The following is a 10,535-nucleotide window of genomic DNA, read 5'->3' as shown; positions in this document are numbered from 1 at the left end:
ACAGCGTGCATAGGTAGGTGTGGGAGGAATGCATTCATAATCTAAATAGACATGGTAGATTAAGGGCTATCTTTTCTGGTCAATTACTGATATGTAAACTTGGAGTAATGCCATTAACTTGACTGGAGTTACCGCACATTTACACTGGTATAACTAAGCTTGGATTTGGTCTATTGGGTGGGAGAAAATAAGATTAGCCCAATTTTACACATGGGGAAACCGAGGCACAAAGCTTTAGTGATTTGCTTGAGGTCATACAGGAACTGTGGCAGAGCAGCTACAGGAGTCCTGACTTACCCTCTTGTTTATCATGTAAGAGCTCGCTCCCCATAAACAGCTGAGAAGAGAACCCAGGAGTCCTGACTCCTTGCTTCCCTCCTGTTCTAACTACTAAATCACACCAAAGAGTGGAATCAGGACTAAACATTCATGTTTCATAAGCCCTATATTGCTACTGGATTGAAAAACTCTAGCAAACCCTCCCCTCTCTTTCCTCTATGAACAGAACCCATCTGTATTGACAACCCAGATCAGCATCTCCTCACATTGGCTTTCTGCCATTCTCTGCAGCACTCTAGAGCTAGCTTCATTCCTGCTCCTTCTAATATCTATAACTAGTGGGAGCTTTGATAAACATGATCCTGAAAATAGAGCTGAGGATTCCACCAGACAGCAGCCAAAACAGCATGGTGTCAGGATCCTGCACTGAGCTGGGCTGGACCTGTTCATATTTGGATGGGACTCTTCCAGTCCCGCATCCAGGTATTTTACCTGTTTAGCTGTTTAGCTGTTCTGGCCCCTTGTAATCCTAGACTTGGGAGTAAGGTTGCCAACTTTCTAATTGCAGAAAACCGAACACCCTTGCCCCACGGCTTGCCCCAAGGTCCTTCCCATTCTCCAAGGCCCTGTCCCCGATCACTCCATCCCTTGCTCTTACCCCCCCCCCCCCCGGCTCACTTGCTCCTTTTCACTGGGCTGGGGTAGGGGGAGCTGAGGGCTCTGACTGGGGGTGCAGACTCTGGGGTGGGGCTGGGGATGAGGAGTTAGAGGGGTCTGGGCTGGGGCCAAGGGGTTTGGAGTGTGGGCGGGGGCTCCAGGCTGTGGCAGGGGGTTGGGTGTGGGAGGGGATGAGGGCTCCAGCTGGGGTGCAGGTTCTTGGGTGGTGCTGAACGGTTTGGGGTGCAGGAGAGGGGTCTGGGCTGGGGCCAAGTGTGAGAGGGAGATCGGGGTTGGGTCTGGGAGGGGGGTGCTGAGTTGTGGCAGGGGCATGGGAGGGGGTTTGGGGTGCAGGCTCCAGGTGGCTCTGGCTGGGTCAGTTCGCAGGGGCCCCTTAAATAGCAGCCACATCAGCACTGCTCTGGCATTTCCAGGGGCTCAGAGGCCGCTCTATCTGCCATGAATCCTGGACACATGGCTTGGCCAGTGCACCAAGGACAAAAGTTTATCTTGTTCTCTGGAATGCAGGGGGTGGGAGGGGAGAAGGGGAGTGAATTCCCCACAAGTGACACACACACACATACCTCACTGCTGCCCCTGGCTTGCTGCGACCCCAATGTAGCCCAAATCACAGCAGCTCCAGGGAGAGAGTTGCTGCAGATTCCCTCCTCATCCCCACACCCTTTGCAGTGATCTCCAGCCACTGGCTCGGGCATCCATGCCCAGCTGCTGCCTGGCTCTGCTCGGACCCGTTCCCAGGGAGAGCAGCCCAACTTTAGTCCCATGCTTCTGGGCAGCCCATTCGGGAGGAGACTGATAAGCCTACAGCCCCTTACCTGCTGGTTGCATGGTCCCGAAACAAGCCCGGCACAGCAGCCTCTGGGAACAGGCTATGGGACAGCCAGCGACAGCTCGCCCTGGCCCCCTGCCCTCATGCCGGCTTCATGTAATCCATGGGGAGCTGGGCTGTCTCTTCTTTCTGCTCCCGTTGGCCAGGGGGCATTCTGCGGGTCAGGGAGGGGGCTGAAAGCAGTTCCTAAAGGCCACAGTGCCCGATCCTGAGGGATCCACCCTGTCCACTGCGGCAGCTACTGCCCCGGATTAACACTGCTGGCCCCAGCCTGCAGCCAAATGCCTTTCCCAGCCCTTCTGCTGGGATACGTGCCTGCCAGGGCTCGCACCACGCCTGAGCTCCACAGAGAGAGCTGCTGCAGGTCCTGTCCTCATACTCCCACCACCAACTGGACTTTTAACAGCCTAGTCAGCAGTGCTGACTGGAGCTGCCAGGGTCACTTTTTTGACCGGACGTTCCAGTCAAAAACCGGACACGAGGCAACCTTATTTGGGAGTCAAACACCCACACATACACTATTCCTGAGGGAATTCTGTGCCTAAAAATTCTGCACACAATATTTTAAAATTCTGCATATTTTATTTGTCAATAAATAAATGTGGAGGCTGCAGCATTGCAGTGGGATGGGAGATCACCCTGAAGCCACCCCCAACACAGAGTTGGCGGTGAGGCTGCACCCAACCCAGATAAAGCGCAAGGCCTGGCCTGTCCCAGAAACACCCCAACCCAACCAGAACTAGCAGCTGAGCTCAGCACAGGGTAGGAGCCTCCAGCCAGGTCAACCCCAGCCTCCCGCACCCCCACAGTAATTTACCTCTCTGCCTATTGTTCCGGGTGCCCGAATCAACACACCTGCAGTGCTGGGGAGGGGCAAATGACTGCTCTTGAGGCTTCCCTTTGCTTCCCTGTCAGAAGTCATTTTTTCTGCAGATAAGCAAAGAAATCGGTGAGGGACATGAATTCTGTGTGCATGGAGTGGCGCAGTATTCCCCCAGGAGTAAAACACACAAAGAATCCAAGGTGCACTGAGCATGAGATGTTTAATGGCCTCCCTCCTAGCCTACAGGAGATGACAGGGTGTAGGGCTTCCTAAGGTGCAGTGCCAACTCTAGTGTTTCTTGTCATAGGTGCCAGCTCCCTTGTAGGCCCCAACATAGCCACTGCTATCGGTCACATCCTCACGTCCAGCTATCCCTTTCCCTTTGCCGCTCTCATCAAACCGTTCCTTGTGGGAGCCTGTGTATTTGCTGGTGTCTGTCAGTCTATCAACCCCACCAGCTGTGGTGGTTTTCTGCAAGAGACAGCAAAAGTCAGCGGAATTGAGGGTGGAGTTCACAATAGTTTCAGGCCTATCCCAAAGGTTGGGGCCTGTGTGGGGGTTGTACTGGGCTCATTCCTGCCTCCGGGGAATGTAATATCTCCATGAAGCTCACATTAGGTTAGTTCCTGCCCTGAGTGGGGTGTTATCTCTCTGTGGTGGGATGCCTCACATTATGCTCATTCTTTTCCTGAGTGAAGTGGGATCTTGGGCAGGTGGAAGGAAAGAAGAGCCCTCATAGCGGGTTCATTCCTGCCCCAAGTAGGGTCTGTACAGAGGGCAGGGAGATCTGGTACTGGGGCAGGGAAGTGAAGGGGTGCCAGGTTAGGGACACCTTAGAGAGAGCTGGTAACTCACCGTTACACCCACGTTGGCTGGCTCCTTGCCCTCCATCAGTGCGTACACAGCCTGCAGGGCCTCCTCAGGAGACTTGCCCTTGAACCGCTTGCTACACAGTTCCTTCATGGCCTGCTGGAATTCAGCGAAGTTGATGGTGCGAGCGCCTTTGGTCCTGCAGTGAGAGGGAAGAGAGACATGGGAAGTTACCACTGGGCCAGGGAGCTGCAGTGGCAGCAAAAGGTCCAGAACATCCCCACTACACTCATCACACTGGGAAACGAGCTCTTCACCTCTCTTTGTTTTTCCCTTCCCTCCCTTATCTGTTGCTCCCATCTCTTCCATTGCCCACTCACTTGACTTTGTTGAACACAATATCGACATCGGTGCTGGTCACAGCCTTCCCGTCCATTACGCCACAATCCTTCAACATCTTGGAGAAGTTCTTGCCCGTCATATCATTGCCAGTGGCAGCCGTGTCACCATACGTGGCAAATTTACGGAAGGCTTTCTCCAACTCCGACATCCTCCAGCTAGGGAAAGAGGGAGACTGTTAGGCTGGGCCTCCCCACCAAGACATCACCACTACAACCCCTTCACCCTGAGACTACGTTGTTGGGGTCATAATGATATTTACATAAAGACAACTGGAATTTTAGGAGTGGGGTGTCTGGGGAGAGAAGAGAAATGGGTGGGTGTTATTTCTAGAGAGTTGGGATTTGTGGAGAGGGAGTGTGTCAGTCTTATTCTATTAAAATGTATAGAAATCGGACAGCCTAAATCCTCTGGACAGCTTTGGAAACCACAACCATAGTCAGAGCTCCAGCTCTTTGGATTCTACCCAAAGATTCCTGCATGGTCTGCTTTCTCCCTGCAGTGAATGAAGTTGGTAGGTCAGACCATAGCTCCCTATTTAGGCCCCTCTTACCATAGTATCTGAGCCTCACCACATCCCTGAATTTAGCCTCTGAGGAAGGGAATTATTCCCATTTTATCGATGGGGAACTAAGGGATGGAGAAATGAAGTCTGAGATTTTGAATGCTGTCTAAGCAATTAGGACATCCAATTCCCATTAAAATTAAATGGAGACTGGTTGTCAAATCCCCTTAGGCAGATCTGAAAATCCTAGTTTAAGTCTTTGGCTGAGCTTAAAATCAAACCCAGATCAATCAAACTCTCCCTCTCACTAATTCCCCAGACATAGCTCTATAGCCTCTTCTGACCGTTTGTCAATATTCCATTAATTGTCAATTGATTCAGACGAAGGACTATTGGATTTAGGCTTGAGAGAGAAAATGCCAGGATTTTCAAAGCAATACAAGGGAGCTGGGCACTCCAATTCTGTTGATTTTTAAAGGGATTTGAGTGTCTAAGCCCCTTAGGCTTCTTAGAAATTTCCATCATGTCCTATTGACACCCACGTCCCTTCACCCACTGGTTCTGTCCTTCAAGTTTCTTTGGGGCTGATGGGGTTTTTAAAGTACTCCAAGTGCTTCCAGAACTCTAAGGAAGAACCAGATTGCTCACCTGGGTATATCCAGAGACACTCACCTGAAATCCCAAAAGAATTTACTGAATGTAGTGTCTCTGGATTTAGTCCAAGGGATAACTAAAATCAGAACTGATCCCTTTCCCCTCTAATACTGACTCCTTATCCAGAGGCTGGGCTAACCTGAGTGGGCAGATATTCCTGGCCCTTTGTCTGCTTGTTGCGTGTTTCTCTTGGGAGGAGGTCAACTACTTTAAGCCATCAGCACCAGAGACTGGGGTTTCAGGCTGAGCCACCTATTGTAACCTCATCAGTTGTTTGTGATGTCATCACTTGCCCACCCACCTGAGTGCTGACATCAGTGGTGGTATTTGGGGAATTGGGTTGAAGGATGAGAAATTTTTATACCCAACTACATATTATTTTACAACATTATTTGGGAAAAAATTAGGAAATGGATTCCCTGCCCAGGAGCATCCCCTAATGCCAAAACCCTCGGAATGAAAGCCTGGCTCCATTGAAGTTAACAGAAAAACTCCCAGTGTCTTCAAACCCACCATCACTCATTCCTAAACACACAGAAAGCTTATCACTGCTCTTCACAGCCCAAACAGTTGGTAGAAATCAATCAAGAGGTGGCTTTCCTTGTGCTTCTGGCTCCAGCACTTACTGTCCTCGAAAGAGTTAGGTGAATTTCCAGAACGGTAACTTTGTAGAATAAGGCAGCTCTCTAAGTCAAAAGAGTAAAAAACAAGAGACAGATTTTTTTCCCTTCTGAAGTCACATGCACATGACGACTCATTTCGCCCATCTATGCATGTGTATTATTCCTACTAATGTTAATGGAAATAATTTGTGTGTAACAAGAGGAGAATCAATCCATTAAAGTTTATTATACTCTGAAAAAGGAATTTATACTAAAACTGAAAATAACAAATTTTTTGGTTCATTGGCAATTTTGAAAAGTAAACAAAAACAAATTTCAGGTTGGACCAAAAATGTAAATTATCTACAGCTCAAAAAGAAAAAAAAAATCATTTCAGGTTTTGTTTTGACAAAGTTGAAACCTAATGCTGAATTTTGACCAGCTTTAGACATTTTTTTATTTTTGTGAAAGATAAAATTACAGGAAATTTTGAAATGAAAAGTTATTACAAACCATAAAATGAAATGTTTCAAAAATGTCAAAATGAAAAGTTTAGATTTTTTCAGAATTTGTTTCCCTCCCAAAATGAAATATTTGGCAAAACTGATGCAAATTTGCAAAACATTTTTGTGTCACAAAAATCTGAATTTTTCTTCCCAAAAAGTTTCTACCAAAAATATTTCACCTGGATGTAATCAATACAAGAAGTCCTGGGATTCCATGTTTATTATCTCTCAGTGATTCCAAATCAAATTTATTCACTTTACAAGTCAAAAGATTGCAAACTCAGCCTGGGATGTGAAAGTCAAGCGGGTTCTTTCCTTCTGCTGCATGTGCTGTAAGAATGGAAAATTTGCAGGCCAAACTCCATCCTCCATAAAACACATGCAATCCCATTGTCTCTAAAATATCAGTTATAATAAAGTTATTACTGAAGATATATTTGAACCTATGCCTAATGGTGTGCCAGAAAGAAAGAAACCAACTGCAGTTTGAAGGAGATCTTTTGACTGATAAATTGGGCAAAGTTGCTTTAGAAGTCATTGACAGAATATGAAATCCCCACAATGCTATTGTTATTCATGTTTCAGAGCAGTACTGCACCTCAGCATGTATGTTGGAGGGTTGCTTCATACTACAAGGAGAGTATAATCTGTACTTCAGCGTAATGTAGTCAGCAGTCCTCTCCATGCCAGTTTAATCCAGGCTAGGATAGCCTGTGTGGTAATATTAGTTAGCACAAGTGACCGTTATTTAGTCCAGGAGCTAGAATATCAGAGAGAAACCATTACACAAGGTTTCTGTTCCCCTCAGCATGCATGCGCAGAACTGGCAATTTCTAGATAAGCATTTCTGACAAATTTAGTCCATGTTTATGTAGCATAATACATGGGGCCTTTGTTATTAAAACACATATAAGTTTAACTTTCTGGATGGGGAGGAATATTATAAGGCATAAACAGTGCTCCTCTAAAATGGGAAACTCCAGACAGTTCACCCAACAACATAACCGTTTCCTATCTCAACCATGACCACCACTAGCACAGTGTACACTGAGCCAAACAGTACAATACTCCTCACTATCACTTATGTGGAAACAGTTTTTATAAAAGCATTCCATTAGTGGCAGCCCCACACTCACATACAAGAGCAGAATGTGTCTGGAGTTGTTTTAGCTCTACAACTGAAAGCTGTATCCATTTTTTACTCGGCTCAGAGGTCTGGAAACTCACAGATAAGACCCACTTCTTAGTAAGAATAAACTGTGAGATGTTTCTGAGATTATAGTTGTGGCTTCAGGGAGTTGCACAAATCCACCTGACTTTGGTATTATTATTTATTAGGATTACAATAGTGCTCAGAGGCCATAGTCAGGATTGGGGTTCCACTGTGTTGAGCATTGTATTCCTTGGGTGTTTGATTTTATCTTTCCAACAATGTTAACTGAACTGTTTGAAACCTTGTACAACCAGAAAGCTTCCTATTGGCTAAACATCTGAGGAGGCACAAGTGGATAAGTAAATTAACTATAATTTACCCAGAGAAAATGCCTGATCATGTTCCCAGTTAAGCCAATGGTAAAACCGATACTGATTTCAGTGGTGCAGGATCAGACCTTAAATTTAAACAAGTGCTTAGATAGTACCATGTAATGAATTTAGTAATATATTTGGGTCAACCTACACCTGATTGCTTAGATCTAGTGTCACCAGCATTCATCCATTTTAAGGCCAGAAGGGACCATTAGATCACCTAGTCTGACCTCCTGTGTAACACTGAGCAGAGATTTTCACCCACTTTACCCTGTATTGAGCCCAATAACTTGTGTTTGACCAACACACATTTTCCAGAAAGAGATCCAGTCTTGCTTTGAAGATATCGAGAGGTAGAGAACCCACCATTCCCCTTGGTAGTTTGTCCAATAGTTAATCACCTTGACCGTTAAAAATGTTGCCTTGTTTTTTTATTTGAATTTGTCTGAATTTAACTTCCAGCCATTGCTTTTTATTTTGTTTTGTTTGGCCTTTCTCTGCTAAATTAGATTAATGAGTTCCTTGTATTTTCTCCCTACTAAGCTACTTACACACAGTAATCAAGCGAGCTCTCATTCTTCTTTTTGATAAACTATGTAGATTGAGCTCCTTAATTTTCTCAATGTAAGGCATTTTTTTCAACCCTTCAAACCATTTTTGTGCCTCTTTTCTGCGTCCTCTCCAATTTTTCAATATCATTTTTAAAATGTGGACACCAGAACAGGTCACAGTATTCCAGTATTGCTCTCACTTCTCAGTTCCTAGTCACACTTTCCCTGTTCATACTTCCAAGGATCATATTAGCTCTTTTTGTCACAGCGTCACACTGGGAGCTCGTGTTCTGTTGTTTGTCTACTATGAGCCTAAAATCCTTTTTGGAATCACTGCTTTCCAAGATACAGTTGTCTATTCTGTAGGTATAGCCTGCATTCTTTGTTCCAAAATGTATAGCCTTGCATTTGGCTGTATTAAAACTCATTTTGTTTGACTAGGGCCAGCTTACTAAGCAATCCAAATTACTCTGTATAACTGCCCTCCTCTCCTCATTATTTACCACTCCCCCAATCTTTGTGTCATCTGTAAATTTTTATCAGCATTGGTTTTATATTTACTTCCACCTCATTGATCAAAATGTTAACTAGTACCTGGTCTACTCCCAATCCCTACAGAAACCCACTAGCAACACACCCAACGTAATGATGATTCCGCATTGACAACTATTTTTCACACCTGTCAGTCAATCTGTTCTTAATCCATTTAACATGGAGGACCTACCTGTAAAGAGCATCTTTTCTTGTCTAAAGAAGACAGATCACATGGCAAAATAATTTTCAAAATGTTCCAGTTACATTGCTTCAGTGAAGTTACAGCAGATCCAGGGCTTTCAACAAAGTCTATACAAGAGAGTGCAAAATTTAGTACCATGTAACTAGTTAAGTATTGAGCTGCTGCCAGCCTCTTACAAACTCCGTTTAGTGAGGTTTGAGATGAGAATCTCATGTGGACAGACACTGAAGACACGAGGCTGAGAACAAGTTAATGCTCTATTTCTGCCACTGAGAAGGATCACAAAAAAAGGCCCTCCTTTGTGACTTCTTTAAAGAAGTCCCACAATGTCCACATCTCCGTTTTCCAGAGCAAAAAAAACAACTTTTTCAAAACTTTACAAATTATGAAGGATGCAGTAGGTTGCCCAACTTTCAGCCCTAGGTAAGGGGATGAATCTGCACTAGTAAAATGCTTAGCCACTAAAGAAACAGTATAATTCAGGATTCTGTTCAAACACACAATTATTCAGAAAAGTTGGAGGACAGCTTTGATATCATTGTGAGGATTCTGATAATCTATTTAAAGGAGACCCAAACATTTTGTAGAGCCTAAAAAAGAAAATAGTTAGGGCACTTACAATGCTAAAATAATGCATACATGTTATACAGAACACCAGAAATTCAGGAAAAGAGAAAGATTAAAGTATCAAAATCTTTAATATGCAAGAAGAATGTTTTTCTGCTGTTATGAATAAATTAATTCCAAATTACTATGTAGCTTCTATATTTTATGAATTATGACCATAATCACATAAACCTCTCTTTTCACATGCAGCTGTTTATAGCATAAATTCTTTTTAGTGCCATGATCAGAGAAATTGTTTGAATGAAGGCATTAACATATTGACAATCCCAAGAACTGTATTAAACATTTGAAATCAATCAAAATGAGCTGTTCAAAGTTCAGATGGACCAAAATCAAAAGTGCAGATCCAAGAACCTTTGACCTATGGAGAAGTTTGAAATCATGACGCAGATGTGGATGTATGTTTTGTGTCTTGAGCCTGTCCCTTGTTGAGGTCAACAGTACTGTATTTTGAGGTTGAACCTTAGCCTTTTTAAACTCTAAACAGAAACACCATTTACATAGTGTTTTACTTTTAATCAAAGTGAAGTACAGTGGAGTGATATGCTGTCCTATCTAGAAAGTCAATGATCATGTCTGGCTAGGTAAACAAATATACTATGTTTGATGCAAATTTATAGGAGTAAAAGCAAGATCATGAGCAGGGCATAATTACCCATTTTTATAGGAAAGGATTTACGGAGTTTTAGGAAGAGAAAATCCTAGTCTTAGAAAAGTGACAAACAGCTTGTCAGAAATTAAGATAAGGCAAAATAGATTAAACACTTAGTTGCTCCTAGTATTATTTTATTTTATGGTTTAGAATTTAATTCTCATAATGAATTTTCCATTTATGTTACAGAAAACGAATCCTTTCTTAGGCTCAGAGGTTAAATTTTAATTCAGAGGGGAAATTTATCATCACAGGGTTTGTAGTCCCTAAACATATGGGATTATAATGACAGTGTTTTAGTAGAAATTTTAAATCTGGGTATAGCCCTTCTTCATGGGCCAATCCCCTGGCAAAACT

General features: G+C 44.0%; 1 protein-coding gene across 1 annotated transcript; it reads right to left on the bottom strand.

The window, feature by feature from the left end:
• Positions 1-2,897: 2,897 nt before the first annotated feature.
• On the bottom strand, positions 2,898-3,969 carry LOC144264612 (tubulin polymerization-promoting protein family member 2-like). The gene is made up of 3 exons (XM_077816369.1): positions 3,800-3,969; positions 3,465-3,618; positions 2,898-3,080 (listed from the first exon to the last, which is right to left on the bottom strand). The coding sequence occupies exons 1-3, from the start codon at positions 3,967-3,969 to the stop codon at positions 2,898-2,900; spliced, it is 507 nt and encodes a 168-aa protein (XP_077672495.1).
• Positions 3,970-10,535: the final 6,566 nt, after the last annotated feature.

This window comes from Eretmochelys imbricata, chromosome 5 (assembly GCF_965152235.1).
Source record: "Eretmochelys imbricata isolate rEreImb1 chromosome 5, rEreImb1.hap1, whole genome shotgun sequence".
NCBI lineage: Eukaryota > Metazoa > Chordata > Testudines > Cheloniidae > Eretmochelys > Eretmochelys imbricata.
The sequence above is the reverse complement of the archived record's forward strand: the minus strand, read 5'-3'. Positions and strand labels throughout refer to the sequence as shown.